The sequence below is a fragment of the Anopheles coluzzii genome, chromosome 2, assembly GCF_943734685.1.
Source record: "Anopheles coluzzii chromosome 2, AcolN3, whole genome shotgun sequence".
NCBI classification, from domain to species: Eukaryota; Metazoa; Arthropoda; class Insecta; order Diptera; family Culicidae; genus Anopheles; species Anopheles coluzzii.
In genome coordinates this window covers 26,337,306-26,355,818 of record NC_064670.1, presented here as the reverse complement: position 1 = coordinate 26,355,818, position 18,513 = coordinate 26,337,306, and the positions used below count along the sequence as shown (strand labels likewise).

Here is an 18,513-nt window from a genome sequence, read left to right as displayed (position 1 = left end):
ATGCAGTTTGTTGCACAGCGATCGTGTATTGATCGTACGGATGGACACAATTTTGTGGCACAGTGGCGGAAAACCCCAACAACTGCTGCTCGGTTTATTTGCGTCTAGAAAAAGTACGTTTCCGGTTTTCCCACCCCAACCGAAATGTGCGGTAAACAGTTGAAACCTTCGCGACATCCACCTCCGTGACAAATGTGCCGCCAGGCTATTGTTTGCCCGGGCCAAAGTGCTGGTGCTAATGAGCAGATTGAGAAGATGATTTATGATCACTTGAAAATTGATGCTGCCACCGCACGTGGTGCCATTTTGACTTCCCTAAGCACCGGTTTCTATCTCCCTCTTGCTCTCTCTTTTTGTTACGAGCGTTTCCTGGCGTTCCCGGTACACATGGAAGCCGGAGTCACCTGTTTCAAAATGCATCGGGTCATCTTTGTCAAACTTTGATTGAAACGAACCGTTCAAAACCACACACACACACACACACTGAACACCGGAATGCACCATGCACTGCAGTGCCTCACGTTGTGCTGTCAGCTGTCCCCACAGGCGGTCAGACTTCCGCGAGCGGTACGCGCGATGGTTGCATCTTGGCAATTAGCAACGAGCTAAAGGCTGGCTAAAGCCAAACATTCGTCGCCATTATTGCTTTCTCGTGCACATTTAATGGTGTGTTGTCGGGAGTGCATTGTTTGTTGTTTTTACAGCACTACTGTTGCACTTGGCGGCACAGGAACTCTGACCTCTGATAGGGCATTACTGTTCCATCCCCAAAAACTACTAGCCCAAGTCTCCAGCGATGCCAAAGGATTACGATTTGATCATGCAATTACTTCATGAATGTTTCCCGAAACCGTTAGATCCTCAGCAGACATGTAAACAAATCAATTAAGGTCGTTAGTAAACGTTGTGTAAAATTAAAAAAAAAACACGACATGTCTTTCCAAAACATCTTTGGCACATTGAACCTACACCAAACCCCCCACAGGGGAGTATAATCACTTTGTCCAATAAACCGCTTTTTTTGCTGCCCAAAACATTGATGTTAGGCAAACAAGCTGGCTTTTTTCCGTTAACACATCGTCAACGTGCCCGCTCATCACCCGAGCCCGGTACTTTCGCTGCTTACTAATTTATAATGCCAACAAAAAAACCTTTTTAAATCTTGCTTCCAATCTGCAAAGATCGCCAGAAAAACAAACAGAATCAATTCCAGAACATTCAGCAAAATCATATGAATGATCATAATCAAAAATGTTCTTGTCGACATCGGCCCCAAAAGCACGTGTTTGATCATTACTGTGCCGATCATTTCGTTCGCGTAAACATTTGCCACACACTTCCTGTAGGCATCATCATTCTGCGAGCGGTTAATCGCACACGGCGTCGGTGGATTCTGTGGTTCGTCTCTGATCAATCTCCATCACAACTGCGTTTAGATATGAATACACAACACTCCCCCCCCCCCCCTATAGAACTTCAACTGGGGTCCTATCAAAAATCCCCCCAGATCGTTTCCAGCAGAAGGGTGGCCACTTCCTTATGGTCTCAAAACTTTCTCCCTTGCACACACCGCACGAGACGATCAAGCTCAAGCCCGTGTGGCGTGTGGAACGGATGTGGGCAATAAAATTGGAACCGGCCGTCGCTGGTGCTTGTAAGAAGATCGTCCTCTCGCAACCCTCTCGCCCAAAAATGGGAGCTATTTTGGTACAATCTTGGACCTTGGTGCAGAGGAGAATCCCAAACCTCAAAGATTTCTGTCCACACAAGGGGTGTGGAATTGGAAAATTGTTTCTGATTATGATGCATTTGCATAACTGGGTGATCGCTCCGGCCTGGCCACTTTCTTCCAAGGTTAAACCCTCCGGAGCGGTTTGTATGGAGTGTGGAGAGAGAAGTTTCCTCTCAAGTCAAGGGGGGTGCTCTGTGCGGGCCAACTTGCTTCCAAAGGATGGGTTTTCACTGGCAACTAATAGGGGAGAACCGATGTACCTTCAATTCAGCTGAGCTGAGTGCAACATTATGCAATGATGGACCTGCAAATCGATGCAGTTTTGCGTGCGAGGATTTGTCTGCTTAGTTGTTGCAACATAATCACGCTTTTTTCTTCTAACCCAGCCAGCCAGCCAGCCAACGATGATGATGATTTCACTTCGTTCAAGGGAAGTGCCACAAAGCACGGAGAAATAATTTCGTGTTACCATTGCAATGGAAAATTACATTTCAAACACACACAATTCCTGCACTCACGAGATGTGTGCGCCATCAATGATCGTGCACGTAAGTGCGATTGGTTTTTGGGGTTCGTTTTCTTTCTTTTATTTTTTTGTTTGTTGCCCATTTTGTGTCCGCTTTCGTTGGATGTTCGTGTAGAGAAATCAATTTGTACGCGCCGACGTAGCCCTAACCAGCTTTGCTGACAGCCCGAAAACAGGATAATTGTAAGTCACGTGCATTATGCGTTTACCCCCGCACACACACGCACACACACGGGTGCGCGCATGTTACTAAGAGTTTACTATTTTTGGATCTTTCGTTTGTGTGTGTGTTTTTTTTTCGCAATACTAATATTGCTCACGATCGTGAGTGCGATCATGCGAGAGCAGCAGTGATCAACGGCAAATGGTCGCGATGGTTGTTAGTTGCTATAATTAATACACTTATAGCCGGGTGGTAGTAGCACGCAGCACGGAAAGGAGTTTGCAATAGGAGTTTGGTGCTAGTTTTCACCGTCAATTTTTGGGAAAATGAAAGATACATCTTGCTTATGTCTCAAAGATGGCACACGAATGCGCAATCGTAGCTAAATTCAATTTTACATTCACGTCTGCAGACCATGGTTATGCGACCTTAGCTAGGCTGAAAGCTGGCTTTATTTAATAATTAACACGTCGTACAGCTCAACCAAGTTCTCTATAGATTGGGTGGATGGAGAAGTACATCTGCTAATCCTCTAGCACTTAGCTTTGTCACTTCTCTCAGCTATACTTCAAAGCTTTTGGTTGATTGGATTAAAAACAAAAGCAAACGCATTCAAAAACGACATACTTTAGCACGTTCTTCAGCGAGCTGTTCTACACTTTAATACGAATTGCTTGTTTGAAATCAGATATCTGAACATCATTTTCATCATCATCGTCATCGTCATCATCGTCAGCACCATCGTCGTTCTGTCAATCGGCAGTATCAATTTCCAATTAATTAATTTCGATCAGCGATCCGGAACGGCAGAAAGTCAGAACGCGGCGGGCGAGAGGTACGCCAGCAGACAGAACACGGTACACGCCGTTCTAGGCGACGGGACTGACCAGCAGAACTACCATCCCCCATCCCTCCCGGCACGTGCAAGCGAAAGACGAAGAACGGGCAGAGCACGAGGCGATAGAATGTCGCGTGCAATTAATTTTATAATCATAACTAAATGGCACGCCGGCGGCGATGGAGAGGCTCTAAGGGACCTTTTCTTTCTATTTAATTTACTGTCGCTCCAAACCGGGGATGTAGTTTGATTGTCGCCCGGTAACACACCACCCACTTTGCATCAAATGAAATTGTATTCATTCAGCGTTACATAAGATCAGCATGCAAATGGGGACCGTTTTCTTTGATCCTGGGTGTGCGCGTGAAAAACAGCCCTCACCTGCCACCCAGACGCGCTAGACACCCACACACACACACACACACCCACTGGGAGGGTCGTCTCGTAATTGCTCTTCGATTGGGATATAAATCATGTTTAATATTTCCACTTTGGCAAGCATAAAGCGTCCGTCCGCAAGGTTATGCACGTTGGTTAGTGGTCGAGCAATGATGTCTTCGTTTTTTTTTTCTTTTTCTCTGTTTTTTCTGCTTCACCTTTCCTGGAGCGGATCATCGGTCGTCCTTGCGGACAAGGACGATAGCGCTTTCACTTGTGCCGGAGCCAACGGTGCAACGGTGTAGCATCCAATTTCCTAATTAGTTTTTGATGGATTAGCATGCCCCCCTCTCCCCTCCCATTGGAAGTTGACCGATGGGTGTAGAGGCAATGTAGAGATAGCTGGCACAATGCTGTTCCCTTCACTTCCAGCAAGAGGACAATTTCGATGGGGATGGGAGAAATTCGTTTAACGTGTTTGAATTAAATTGGCCAATCTTTTGCAGTTTGCACTTTAATCACATGTGGATAGTTTATGGTGCGCTTTTTTATCAATAAATTTGAAAAAATCAAATATTCCTTCTTACTAGCCACTAAACAATATCGCTTTTTCGTTTTGTATTGCTACATAATCGAGTTTTGTGCTTCAGCGATCGACACTGTCAAGGAGTGTGTGTATCTAGCTCGACAGGATAGCGGTGGTGTGGTAGGGCTAGCTTAAGACTGCAAGATGGCACGGAAGATGCCTCCATTATTGCTCTATAACAGATTGGCAGATATAGCTACAGGTCCGCCAAACGGTAGAACGCCGGATAAGCGATCTCCAATAAGGAGCAACCATTCCTGCTATCTTACAACTATGGTTAATGCTCAATACAAGAAGTCATCTGTTGATGTGAACATGCTGGGAGAACAACTTCGTGTACCGAATCATCTGGGAAGCCAGACCAACTAAGCTGGGCTAGCTCTATTGATCACGGATCACGGAAAGATCTTTTTACCCAAAACAAAACAGTCAGTCAACAGGGTTCAAATGGGCTTGGAGCCACATTCCGGCTTGTAGGAGAGAATGTGTCCATTAAACAGGGTCGCTTTTTGTAAGACTTAAGCTTTAGTTCATGTAACTAGTAGACAGGGTGGCTAAGGTGTAATTATTTCTTTCGGAAATATGTCAGCTCTGTTGTAACACATAGTTAAATTAGCAATACTTTGGAACCTATTGTTTGTAAAGCGAACATGAAGTTTTCAAACTATTTCAAATAATCCCATATAGTTATTCAAATATCATTTTACCCCATGCAATCCCATTCGTAGTATATGGGGGGGTTGGACAGTGTGAGCCTGCCTAATAATAAAAATATTACATGCGGAGGTACAAGCCAATCACGCTGACTTTGGAGGCGTATTAAAAGCTTCACACTGATCCACGTTCCTTCAATAACAAAAATGAGGTTTACTTCTGATAACATCAATAAATGGGTGGATGTGTTATGCCACGCACAGAGACCTGCTACTAACAAGCAAAGCCAATATATTTTAAAGGAACTATTGCTTATGGAATCGCGAACGATTCCTGTGTACGATGTTCTAGCATCACTAATCTCAAATTTTATCACAACACTGAGTCTTCAGTTTTGTTCACATTTTGTCTCCCAGATGCACTACAGTTTACAACGTAAGACAAAAATTACACCAAAATATTGAACCAAATTCCAAGGAAAACTGCGGAAAATCCGCAATCGCTCATAATGTTCTCGGGGCTGTTAATTTCTTCCAAAACCGGATGACACTGTAAGCTTCCCCAAATTGGACGTTAGCAAAGAGGAACACACTAAACACATCAAAACATCATCATATCCAGGAGGATTCACGTCTTCACTCGCGCTTTTTTATTGTTGGGGATTCCATTATAAATGTACACACGATTTACTGCGCTTAAATACGCGACGGGTAAAGCATCTGCAAAGGAAAAAGAAAACGTGTCCGATCAGCACCAATTCTTTGGACGGCCTCGCCTAGGAGAAGGCTTGCAGGCCACCTTCTTGTTGAAAACAAAGATACTCACGATTCTGATGCGATGGCCCATGGCGTGTCCGGGCAGGTTGGTGCGGAATCGTGCGCGAACGCTGCCACTGTTACCGTGCGAACGGGTAATCTTGCCCCAGATGGCGCGGATGGTGGACTTCTTGTTGCTTCCCGGGTGGTTCTGCTTGGACTTACCGCGGTACACGTACACGCACCGCTTGCCGATGTAGAACAGGACGTTCTTGCGGTTGCGGCAACCTTCAATCTTCAGCAGAGCGTGCTTCTCGTGCTGGTTGCGGAGCCCACGCTTGTAGCCGGTGAACACAGCCTTGGCCCACAGACGGCCGAAGCTCTTCTTCGGGCGCGGCAGGTTCGGTTTCGGGGTGCGCAGCTCCTTCGCACGCTTGACACGGGCACGGATCGCTTCCGGAGTTTGACGCGATTTGCGGTCTCCCTTCGGGGCAGCCTTCGCGGCGTCAGCCTTGGCACCAGCCTCGGCCTTAGCGGCGGCCTTCTTTGGCGCGGCCTTCTTGGCCGGCTTCTTAGTAGCAGCGGCAGCGGTGGCGGTATCAGCCATGATCAGTTAGGCTACAACGAGAAGGAAGAAGATACACTTTCAATACACGCCAAACTATCAAAGAAGCTGCGGATGAGAGAGAGTTGTGCCATGCGAAAATGGTACAAAATATCCATGAATACAGTCGCATCATCTGGGGCGGTCGAAATAAACTGGCTTATGAGCGGATTTCACGATCTAACCGTTTGCTCCCATCGCTGGCCACGGGTCCACACCGAAACACGGCCAACGCTTCCACCTGCGGCACATTCCGACTGTCAACAATCCACGATTAGCACCGTATTTCACAGACTTTTCACGGAATAATCCGCTCCGTTCGGGATGCCCCACAAGCGTTGCATTGCGAGCGATCGTTTATTCACCATTTGCCACCAGATTCGACCAGTTTCATGGATATTTACACCGATTTTTGACTCTACCTTAAACAAAATGTGTCCAGCTAGCATACACGATGCCGGAAAAAGAGAGAGACCAGAACAGGGGCAGAAAGTCGCTGTCATATGACGTTTGAACTGTTTCCGCTTTCGGATGACAGCAACGTCTCGAGCGGATAGGCTTGCGGGTTGATTTCTTCAACACGTGTACCGTAGCTTTCAAATGGAAATAATTCTGTTTTGCAAAAGTTTCTAAACGTAATTGAAATCTGAACTGAGATTCGCTGCTTTTCAATGTTTTTTCGAATGCTTTTTATATTCTTCATTTATCAAAACACGAATTACATTTCACTTGTTCGATGTGCAGAGATACGACACGATGAGCAAATGTTGATTTGCGCGGCTCTGGTCACACCTTTTTCTCTGCTCATCTTGTCACGAAGCTCTTGTTTATGTTTGTTTATCGTTCCGCTTTCGGGGTATACATTTGGCTTGCTTGCTGCAATCATGGATAGCATCATCGTCGACAGTCCGCTGTTTTCCGAACCAAAGCTAATCGAGCTGGTGAAACGGAAACCTTTACTATGGAACCACAAAGATCCCTACTACAACAACAGGAAGCTGGAAAAGGACTGTTGGGCGGAAATAAGCGATCTGCTGGAAACGGACAGTGAGTATTACCGCTTGGAGCGTTCCCCCGGGCATACGTTTGCTAACTTGGTTTGCTTCCTTTGCTCCCGCTTTAGTTGAAATGTGTAAGAAAAAGTGGCAAGGTCTGCGCAACCAGTACCGGCGGGAGCTTTTGCGAACGAAAAATTCCAAGTGGAAACATTACCAGCGCTTGAGCTTCCTTGCGGAAGTTTTAACCTCCAAAGCGAAGTCACGCAGCGGCCATTCCGAAGGGGAAGACGATGGTAAGTGCTGGACCGCTGGTTTTGCTCTCACCCACCTTTACTAATAGAACGTGCATTTTTTTCTTCTTCTGAAGATCCAATCCGCATTGAGCGGTCCGACACGCCGATGGAACAGAATAGCTCGTTCATGGAGGAACTGTACGACTCACCCTATTCGAATGGAGTAGTGGCCAAAGAAGAACCGAAGGAGACAGCACACACGATCCCACCGGCGGTTGGCAATGTTGCCCATAACAGTAATTATTACTTTGCGCTTAGTTTAGTGGAGTTGTTGAATGCCATTCCGAAGCGAAACCAACTGGCCGCCCGAATAGCTATCCTGTCCAAGATCAATGAGTTTCCTACAGAGCAGGAAGAGGTTGGGCAAGGAGATATTAATAACTTTTCGTGAATGTGCAGAAAGGTACACATCCTACATGAGGATGAGACGTGTACCCATGGGGGTATTTTAAATCAAGTTATAGTTTTAGGAATTTATTGCGTAGGAATGTCGTGCATATATCACTCGTTTTTACCCTGGTCCTTGCACTGTGCGTTTGGTGTCTGCGTGCCGACATTGGAAACGAAATTATTTTACCTTATTGAACATTAAATTACAAGCTAATAAACATTTTATTGAACTAGTAACTGTACATAGAGAAGAAACCCAACACACTATATCTCTTACTAAGTATCACTAAGAGGTTTTATTGTATTGGTTTAGCTTTTAGATTGCGATCAAAGCAAATTATTAATATGTACAAAATTGCGTTAACAAGCCGTTCATGCCGCGTTCGCTCATCTCCTACTATCAACCAGTTTTCAGTCTATCGACAGTGCCTCTTTGCAGCAAAAATGCAACTCGCTTTATATGTCCTGTCCTGCCGCGTCCTTTGCCTGCTTGAAAGTTGGGCGCTTTCTAGGCAACTTGGTGTGGCACCAATGCTCTGCCCTGCTGACCACCTTCAGCATACGCACGCTTGTATTGCTAACGAGGTGTGTTTCACTAAATTAACAGTTCGTTAAGAAAAATCGACATGTTTTCCGGATACCCTTTTTCGTTTCATACATTTTTACGCAAGTGTAAGACCGCATTTACGTATTGCGTGATAGATTGATGGCAAAAACTAAACAATTTTAACGATTTTAAACTAAACAAAAAAGGTGCCATTAGTTAGCTTGTGTAGTTGAGAAGGCCGAATAAAACCTCCACTGATAAAGAATAAATTACATCTGGCACCCGGGGGGCTCGATATGGATTTGTAACCCACTAGAGCAACTGTGTGCGGGAAAAAAGGGTTCTCGGGATCCCGTCTTCTCCTCCGGTAGCAAGAACACGCAAACAAATATGGATCATTATCTGAGCCTGAGCGCAAATGGTTGCGTGGTTTGATTTAGGATTTCTTCTTTTTTTTCTCCATCTACTGTCACCGATGGGATCCTTACTACAGCGCGCAATGGTACACCGGACAACGCAAGGAACGAAAGGATTGAATGGGGCTGGTGGTGGTGATGCGCACAGAAAAGGAAGTTAGGACGCGTACACTCGCACACACACACACACCCTTTACGTAAAGTGGAACTTAAACTGGAAGGGTGACCCGTGGTGGAAGTGGTGGAACGGATTGCCCCCACCGAACCCGTTCCGGCCCGCCTCCGGATCGAGCGGATCCTGGCCGGCGTCAAACTGTCGCCGCTTTTCCGGATCCGTCAGCACCTCCTTCGCCGCCGCCACGTCGATAAACTTCTTCTCCGCCATCTTCTTCTGGTCGCCCTGGTAGTTGTCCGGGTGCCACTTTTGGGCCGCCTTCCGGTACGCCTTCACAATTTCCTGCTTGGTGGCGGTTCGCTTGACGCCGAGAATTTTGTAATAGTCGCGCCGTTCCGCCTGCTTCTGAACGCGCTGCGCATGCTCGATGCCATCCTTCGCCCGCTGCAGATTGTCGTTGATCTCGAGCGCCTCCCGGTACTGGGCGATGGCTTCGTCGTACATTTCCGCCCCGATCAGGGCCTCGGCCCGGTCGCACATCACCTCCGGGTCGGGGTAGATATCGAGCGCCTCCCGGCACCGGACGACCGCATCCGTGAACTCCTCCTCCTTCACCAGACAGCTGCACAGCAGCTGCTTGCCATTGTACACGATCATCGGTACGTCCGGTTCCAGCTTGATTAGCTTTTCGCCGCCCGCCACACAGTCCTTGTACCGTTGCTCTTCCCGTGCCGTCTGCGCGTCCACGTACACCTTGTCCACCTTCTTAATCTTCTTGTAGAACGGGAAGCAATCCTTGTGCTCGGGGTCGAGCTTCAGACACTCGCGGATCTCCTTCAGCGCCGCACCGGAGTCGCCGATATCGTACAGGATGCGGGCCAGCTTGTTGTACCCGTCGGTGCTGTCGTGCGACAGCCGGTTGACGGAGCGGAAATCACTGACCGCTGCCATCCGGTCGCCGATGCGCAGGTACATCTGGGCGCGGGACTCCCGGATCGGTACCGACCACGGGCACACCTCGAGCAGCTGGCTGAGCAGCGCGATGGCGGTGGTGAAATCGCCCCGCTCCATCAGATCCACGCACAGGACCCACTGGTCGCGGGCAGGGCCGATCCGGCTGAAGTGCATGTTCGCTTCCGCGTTGTGCGGATCGAACCGCAGCACGTTGATCAGATCGAGCTCGGCGTTGTCGAAGTCGCCCATCTTCAGGTACACGGAGCCGCGCTGGGCTCGGGCCGCCGTAAAGTCTGGCTTCAGCTCGAGCACGCGCGAAAAATCGCTGATGGCAAACTTGGCCTTGCCGAGGGCGAAGTAAACTGTGCCACGCTTAAAGTACGTCAAGTAATTGCTCGGGTCGCCTTCTGCAGAAAGAGAAAACGGAAAACGGACAGAAAGATGCGAAGCATCGGTGAGAAAACACGAACACGGTAACGTATTATATTTGAAGATTAGATAGGTTAGTCGCTTATCATTGCAAACCATCATCATCATCGAATCGGCGCGGGTCTTTCATCGTCGGATGACCCAAAAGTAATTAAAACGACACGTCACTTGAGGCAGACAGTGTGTGTGTGTGTGTGCACATAGAGCAAGAAAATCGGTACGTGTCTGATGCTGATTTGCTCCTATCAAGCTTCGCTTGATAAGTGCTATCACACACCCCGGGAGTGTGAATGTACTTGTTACAACACTGAAAGCACTTTTCACTTGTGCAAATAATCAAAATTTTCAAAACAAACCAGGGTAATTCAAACTCAACACTACCAGCTGTGCAAACGTTGCTAGAAAGTATAAGCGTTTACAAAAAAAGGCTTTTACACACACACTCTCTACATAACTGCAACTCGGTTGCATTCCAGCGCAATCAGCTGACGAAGAAACGTGCGTGTCTGCAAGGTAAACAATGAAGGAGCAGCAGCCCCCTTTGTTTTCAATCAACCGCGACAAGAACTTAACCGACTTGACCGCGAAAATGATGATGGTCACAAGCAGCCCACTTACCGACAGCTGCATGATAGTGCGTTAGCGCGTCCGACAGTTGACCCCGGGCTAGGAAGTCTCGGCCGATTTCTAGATGCCGATCGATTTCGGCCTGTGTGGCAGTTTCGGCACCTGGAAATGGAAAACAATAATAACGATTAGGTTCAGCATGCACACACACGTACGTTCGCAGTTGCTTTGAGCCTTCAATGGGAGGGCGCCAGTAGTGGCATTTAGGGGTGGCTCTGTTTGGCTGCTGTAGGACACGTCAGTGCCTACTCTTGTACACACCACACGGTGCAGAAACACCGTTGCGTGGGAACGCACTTCTGGCTCCCCCCTCCACTGGGGCACATTTAACACGTACCTTCGAAGAATAGTTCTATTAATAGGAAGAGCAGGACGGTTCCCAACCTCCGGCTATCGGCCAGCTGTGATGAATCGTGAATATTTAATAACATGCTGAGCCTGTGTTTTCTCCGTCCTAAACCCGTTCAATATTCTTCTTCCGCCCAGCGGGACTGCAGAAGTTAACCGGGAAAGTCCCGTATCACGAATTTGTGGGGAACCAGAGACACGCACACACACACGCCGACACGTACACACAGAGACTGCTATGTTTGATATGTTTCGGCTGGAAAACGTTCACTGTCTCGCTGCCTTACGAGAGTGTTTTGAGATCTTCTGCATTACACCGTCCGCAAATTACAGATGCTCTTGCTTTTAGTAATTCACGCGTACTGTATTGTTGCCGAGTTTGCACGTACGTTGTTGTAGCCTTTTTTCATTCCATTCGCACTGGACGTGTTGACATTTTGCCTCGCACTGCGCGTCAGTGACAGCTGAAAATGTGTGTGTTGAACGCTGATTGGTCGGCAAGGAAGGCAGCACAGTGGGGCGGCCGGCAAACGAGCTTGGGTGACAGTTTGTTGTACGATTTTTTTATAAAACTTTCTTTGTTTTAATTTTCCAACAATGTTTTGATTAAATTATACATTTTAAGTTGATGTACGCAAGGGTGACAAAAGTACAGCGATTCTAAGCGGAAACAAATTTGTTTGAAATTCGATTTGGCGGTTATATTTGATGCACTTTTGAAACGAGCTGATTATAACATACTAAACTGTCCTTAAAAAGCGTTTTTAACAATGTCATTCCTGGAAAAAAAGTATAAATTAACAATAATTATGAAGAGCCTATTTTAAAATGACGGTTGATAGCGGATGATTCACGTTATGCCCCTAAAAAAGAATCACTAGTTTATCATGTGAATTAAGTTAAAACTTTATTGGTTTTGACACTATTTTACAAACATAAATGTACAATTATCTTATTCTGGTCAGCATATAGGATTAGTGTTTGAGTAAGTCGCAAAACTAGAATACGATAGTTGCAGTTACATCTTATCATCCTTGGTGATAATAAGTTCCTGTATAAATTCCGCAAAAAACATCCAACCACAACACCTAACGCGCTCATCTATCAAATCCACACTCCAACAGACCTTCGCACCCGGTTTACCACGTGTGCAAACTGTGCGGGTCGCGATTTTCCAGTATTACCTCATCGATGATCGCCCGCACATCGTACGAGATGTCCGTGTTGCGCAAATCGAGCTGCTGGAGTGTTTTATTTTCGTAAACGCGCTGCAGCAACCGTTCCCCCATGGCCGGCGACAGACGGTTCGAGGAGATGTCGAGCCGCTTGATCGTGTCGTTGAAGCGGATCAGCATCAACAGATACTCCTCGATCTGTTCATCTATCGAACAGCAGCTGAGGTTGAGTCTGGGAGGAAAAAGGGGAGAAAAAACACAAAATAATGTTGACTTTAGGTAACCTTGCGGTGGACGGTGGACTTGCTTACTCCTGCAGTGGCATGTAGAACACACTTGTTATGATGAACATAGCACCCTCGGTAAGGATTGGATTGAGTCTCAGATCAAGCTTTTCGATGCGACGATGCCGAAGACGCCAGGTTAGCTCCTGGACGCTTTCTGGAGCTATTATATAAAAAAACAAAGACATTTTTTAAGGCCTTTACTCGGGAAGTGTCTGTCCGTCGTCTACTTACATAAGAAGTTGTTGGTCAATACGACTTCCCGTATGTTCGGGAACGAGTGCGGCTTGATCGAATCACAGAACGCGCGCAGCCCGATGTCCCCGCAGCGGCAGTGCGGAAACGCGATCGTACGCAGCTGCGGACAGCCCTTCCCGAGGGCCGCACTGATGCGCTTCATCATCGTCGGCTCGAGCTTGCTGCTGTGCAGGCGGAACTCCGTCAGCTCGCCGCACCGTTCCAAGCCCTGCGTCATCAGCTTCACGTCCATCTCGGTGATCGTGGCGCAGCCGAGGAAGAAATTGTGCCCCACATCCTTCACGTCGTACGTTACGCTGATGCGCTGCAGTCGCCGCAAGTTCGCCAGCACGGCGTCCAGCGGCACGTGGTCACTGTTGTCGGACAGCGACGGTTGCAGCCGCTCGAGCCGCAGCTCGCGCACGAACGGCGAACACAGATCGACGATCCGCTTCACGCTCTCCTGGTCGTACTCGTTCGGCTTCAGGTGCTCCACCAGCTCGGCCAGATGCTGCTCGAGGTAGATCCGTATCCACGGCTTCGAGCCGACCTCTATCGGTACGAACGTGCGCCACCGGTGGTGAAAGGCTCGCTTCCAGAAGGCATCGCTGCGGACCCGCGCGCACAGCGTTTCGAGCGGAAAGTTCAGATCGAGCAGATCGAGCAGATACTGGCGATCCTCGCAGAGCGGTAGCTCCCGGAAGTACGGCACCGTCATCCAGTTGTCGGCGATCGCTTTGAGGCAGAGCACCTTCAGCGGTTCCGGCACGTTCAGGTCCCAGTCGAGGTTGATGGCATCGAGCTGGCGGGTTTTGTCGCGATTCAGGTGCCTCGCACACATGTACGCCCGGTACGTGTTGAGGTCAAGCGTGTTGGGATACTTCATGGTGGCCTATGTGCCTTAGTTATGAGGACGATAAACAGCAAGAATAATTTAACTTGATCCCACTTTTCTTCTTTTTTTCACTGAGAAAGTTGTGTCCCTGTTGTCCGTTCGAAGCGTTCCGACGCACTAAACAATCCGGCGCATCCAGGAGCAACAGACTGGAGAACTCCCGGGGTTTGCAGAATTACTTGCTAAGGAGGACGATTGTTTAATCGATACGATGTTTCCACCACCCTCCTCCAGCCGTTTGCACGAAACTTTGCGTTGCCACTTGTTGCACTAGGCCACTATGCGGCGTTCCACTACTAACGTGTAAACCCCCGGCCGTTGCTGTGGCACGGACACAACAAACTACCGTTTACTGGCGCGCGCGTTTTCTTTCGCCGATATTTCGATGCTCCGTGCTTGCGGAAAACTCGCGCGCTTACGTGCGTTGGCTGCGCGAGGTCCTACCGTGCGCGCAGCAAGTCCATATGTGAGAGAGCACGGGGTCTTTTTTTGTTGCTATTGCTACAATCTCGCGAGACAACGACGTCTCTACTACTGCGGGGCAGACATGGTAACGCCAGCTGTCTGGCCGCGTCTTGGTACGGTGATGTTCTCAACCATCCGTGTCAGGCGGGTAGCAGCAGCAGCAGCAGCAAGGTTTTTATGTCTGTTTTCTTACTCTAGTTCGAGGTCGGTTTCTCGGTGGCCAACGTTCCTCTCCTGCGTCCTCCCCAGTGGTGTTGATAAACCGAACTTTAATAGCATTTGAACGCGGTGTTGTCAGCGTTGGTAAACATACAACGGCTCGGATCGCCTTCAATCCATAATCCCACATCTTCGAACGAGAACACCATCGCCGCTCAGTGGACGCTCTCGTGGACACGGTGTCGCGTGCAATTTGGCTAAAATTAAATGCCCCCGCCGCCCAGGTTCTTTGTGTGTGTGTGTGTGTGTGTGCGTTGTTTGTTACCATTACCCTCCCCGTTCCCCTGTGGTCATCGACAACATTGCGACGGAAATCCGCTTGAAAATTATGACGTCCACCTATCATCCGGCATCATTGGTGCCCCCCTGCGCGTGATCTTTGAGGCGTAGGAGATACACACATCTGTGTTTTTGTTTGTTTTATTGCTGACCGGTCTGGCGTATGGGTTGTGGCGGTCGCAAGCCAACCAGTTAATTTGTTATATACGCTTTCCCATTTGGCACGGGACTGCCAACGGTTTGAAAATGGGTGAGAAAGAGTAAAGTGCGAAAGGGCAGAGTTCGGCGAAAGGGGGCACATTTATTTATTTTTAACAACACATCCATTTTATTCTCGCGTACGTTATCACATATTTGTGTTTAAATAAGAGTGAGGAAATGGGCAAGGCCATTGAAATAATAGTTTATTTATTATTCTCTCTTTTGGATCGCTCAAAATGTTCAAAAATTATCTTCGAATTATTTAGCCGTGGAAACGATGCAAAGAGCGTAGCAGCGAGAATCACGCGCGTAAGCTTATATTGGTACGTGGCGTGACCTTCGGACACGAGACGAGGTGGCCGAGAGGTTAAGGCGTTGGACTGCTAATCCAATGTGCTCTGCACGCGTGGGTTCGAATCCCATCCTCGTCGGCGATGCTTTTTGTTGTTGTGTTTTGTTTACACACACTGTTCCCAGTGGAACGAAACAGCTGTTGTGGATGTTGAAAAAGAAAGGAGGGTGGAGTGAGGCTTTGTTTACAATTTGATTGGATTGTGCATTTGTATGTGTGTGTTGCGTGCGTTAAATGTGCAAAGGTGTGCGGAAGTTTGTGTGTAGTAGTAGTACTTCTAAGAGGAAGAAGCCAATGCGCAAATACAGTTTTTTTCTACTGTTTAGCGATTGTTAGAACAAAATATGGGCCGCTTTTTTTGCTGTTTGTCTATTAGAAAAACACATTAGAAAATGTAACAATAAAATAAATGTATGTTTCCAGTTTGAAACGGGGCGCCGATGCCACCACATGACGAGGTGGCCGAGAGGTTAAGGCGTTGGACTGCTAATCCAATGTGCTCTGCACGCGTGGGTTCGAATCCCATCCTCGTCGAGCCAAACATTTTTCTTTTATGGTATAGATGTCTTTAAATTGTTGATGTTTTTGTGCGAAACAACGGAAAATGATGCGGAATGAGGAACGACGACGACGACCATTAACAAACAAATAAACATCTCGTCAGCATGTTTCTCGTGGTATAATCACATGTTGTTATATATGTATATATATATATATATATTTATTTCTTGTTATATAATATTTTTTGGTATTTATATTCATATATATTCATTCTCTCTTTCTCTTGTTTTGTTTTGCTCCTTGTTTCGAATGAATGATTTTGTTCTATCTTCCCTCCTCCTCCCCCTACACGCACGACCCATCCTACATATCTGCTTTGTTTGCCTATCCTTTTTTTTTCTTGTGTATCCGTGGATGTGTTTGTGAGCGTATGTCTGTGTTTCGTTTTGCTGCTGTCCATCATCTGTGCGCGATTTTCCCTTGACCGTTTGGGTTGCGGAAAGCCGCCCACATAAGCACACGGACACCAGACATACCCAACCCAACACACCCACCACTCCACGCACATGCATGTCCTCCTTGCGCTGCTATCTTCTTACACACCGAGACGCTTCTATTCTTCATCGGCCGGTGGCGGGTTAAAGGAGTTTTTTGGGTTTCCTTTTGTTTTGTCTCTTCACTTGCATTTTTGTTTGTTTGTTTAGTTTAGCTTCTTCCTATATCAATTTTTCTCCATAAAAGTGGGGTTTTTCTGTATCAGGCTTTTCCCAGTTTTGTATCATATTTTGCTTGTTTGTTTGTTTGTTTGTTTGTTTGTTTGTTTGTTTGTTGTTTTTCTCTTTATATTTCTTTTGCTTTCCGCAAAGGTTTGCGCTTTTTCTCGTCCGCCGCGTACTGTTGCACCTTTAGACACACACACACACACTCACACACACACACACACATATTCACACACACACACATATTCACACACGCATACATACACACACACTCACACGGGGCAGGACGCACCAAAAATCAAAAGTGTGTGGGAAGGGGGACGACAATCTACATATTACGACGCTCAAAGCTCACCTCCAGGGCCTACTGTGAGAAGCTGGTGTCGTGCCGTGTGTCAATGAAAGGTTTGTGTATTTCTCTGTTCCTTCTTCTCTAATTTGTCCCTTATTTTACCAAAAAAAAAAAAAAAAAAAAAAAAAAAAATAGAAACAGCGATTGGATTGCCCATCGACACCCTTCTTGCGTCCCTGCCTCAAACCCGTTCCCGTTCTTTCGCGTTTGCGACCACAACTGTATGTCCCCCCATTTACTGTTGTTACAATTTCGCTTTTCCTTTTTTTTTTCTTTTGCATGTGTTGTTTTTTGTTTTGTTTTTGCAGGACGTGGAAGATAAAATTGGAAAATTTATCTGATGAGGGGGAATCTTGGACTACCCCTGGACGCATCGTACTAAAATTTGATTAGCTCTTTTCACCACCCAGTTTGCTTTGTTGTGTCGTCTGTTTTGTTTTCTTTTAACAGTAAAAGCTTCATCTGATTAAAGGGGGATTTTTTTTTCTTCAAATATACTTTTATCACACTATACAGTGGCCAACTAGAATGACAGAAGCATTTGAAGAAGGAAGTCAAGGAAACGACGCAGTATTACAACAACAAAAACTACACTTACACACACGCGCACAGACACTCATACTGTCACATCTGTTAGCATATCCTATCGTTCAATTACACCTGTTCTCACTTTCCTCTGAATCTTTATCCAGTTGCTATGGATCGCAATCCATGAGATTGGATCGCAATCAACTACGTCTGAATCGTTTGCAGCTACGTTTGGATCGTTTTCAGCAACGTTTGGATCGCTCTCAGCTACCTTTGGATTTTACGGTAGCTCGCGTAAATCTCGTTGCAGCGCAAAGTTTATTTCGTGACCATTCGGCGTACCTCACGATTCTCCTCATGACAGACAATTTGAAAAGCAACAATTTCGTATTGTTCTATGTTTGAACCTAATTGAGAATATGTGTTAAAACCCCATTTTTGAGCTATAAACAACATTTGACAGATTTGTCTGCTTCTACGCATCAGAACAGATTTCCTCCATTCTAAAGATGGAATATCCGGCTATACCTCGAAACCCTGAACAAGACTAAATGACCACGTAGGTCGTTACGCTAAAAAGAAGAAGATTGTGCTGGTTTGTTTGAAAAACTTGGTCTAATAACCAAAATCGTATGAATGGTGATGTAAGCTTCATATAAAAAATACGATAAGATTTTATAATTGAATGCATTAATTGTTTAGTTCTTTCCTTGGGGTGCAAATGTGTCCCGCGGTCACCAAATAAACGGTGCGCTAAAACGAAATTTGCGCGAGCTACCGTAAAATCCAAAGGTAGCTGAGAGCGATCCAAACGTAGCTGAAAACGATTCAGACGTAGCTGCAAACGATTCAGACGTAGTTGATTGCGATCCATTCTCATGGATTGCGATCCATAGCAACCGGATAACGATTCAGAGGAAAGTGAGAACAGGTGTATCATCGGTTCCAAACTA

General features: G+C 46.8%; 4 protein-coding genes and 2 non-coding genes across 6 annotated transcripts; 3 read left to right on the top strand and 3 right to left on the bottom strand.

Annotated features, from left to right (window-relative positions):
- Positions 1–5,493: 5,493 nt before the first annotated feature.
- Positions 5,494–6,775, bottom strand: LOC120951112 (60S ribosomal protein L35a). Its single transcript, XM_040369641.2, has 3 exons — positions 6,659–6,775; positions 5,703–6,250; positions 5,494–5,596 (listed from the first exon to the last, which is right to left on the bottom strand). The coding sequence occupies exons 2-3, from the start codon at positions 6,237–6,239 to the stop codon at positions 5,573–5,575; spliced, it is 561 nt and encodes a 186-aa protein (XP_040225575.1). The 5' UTR covers positions 6,240–6,250; positions 6,659–6,775; the 3' UTR covers positions 5,494–5,572.
- Positions 6,776–7,060: 285 nt separating this feature from the next.
- LOC120949352 (transcription factor Adf-1-like) lies at positions 7,061–8,159 on the top strand. The gene is made up of 3 exons (XM_040366611.2): positions 7,061–7,283; positions 7,360–7,527; positions 7,602–8,159. The coding sequence occupies exons 1-3, from the start codon at positions 7,121–7,123 to the stop codon at positions 7,916–7,918; spliced, it is 648 nt and encodes a 215-aa protein (XP_040222545.2). The 5' UTR covers positions 7,061–7,120; the 3' UTR covers positions 7,919–8,159.
- A 31-nt stretch (positions 8,160–8,190) lies between these two features.
- On the bottom strand, positions 8,191–11,816 carry LOC120949351 (dnaJ homolog subfamily C member 3). Its single transcript, XM_040366610.2, has 3 exons — positions 11,343–11,816; positions 10,997–11,107; positions 8,191–10,356 (listed from the first exon to the last, which is right to left on the bottom strand). Exons 1-3 carry the CDS (start codon positions 11,434–11,436, stop codon positions 9,074–9,076), a joined length of 1,488 nt encoding a protein of 495 aa, XP_040222544.1. The 5' UTR covers positions 11,437–11,816; the 3' UTR covers positions 8,191–9,073.
- Positions 11,817–12,243: 427 nt separating this feature from the next.
- On the bottom strand, positions 12,244–15,218 carry LOC120952668 (dynein regulatory complex subunit 5). Its single transcript, XM_040372118.2, has 3 exons — positions 13,047–15,218; positions 12,840–12,975; positions 12,244–12,760 (listed from the first exon to the last, which is right to left on the bottom strand). Exons 1-3 carry the CDS (start codon positions 13,933–13,935, stop codon positions 12,493–12,495), a joined length of 1,293 nt encoding a protein of 430 aa, XP_040228052.2. The 5' UTR covers positions 13,936–15,218; the 3' UTR covers positions 12,244–12,492.
- A 239-nt stretch (positions 15,219–15,457) lies between these two features.
- Trnas-gcu (transfer RNA serine (anticodon GCU)) lies at positions 15,458–15,539 on the top strand. Its single transcript has one exon. It is a non-coding gene; the product is annotated as a tRNA-Ser (tRNA).
- Positions 15,540–15,912: 373 nt separating this feature from the next.
- Positions 15,913–15,994, top strand: Trnas-gcu (transfer RNA serine (anticodon GCU)). The gene has a single exon. It is a non-coding gene; the product is annotated as a tRNA-Ser (tRNA).
- Positions 15,995–18,513: the final 2,519 nt, after the last annotated feature.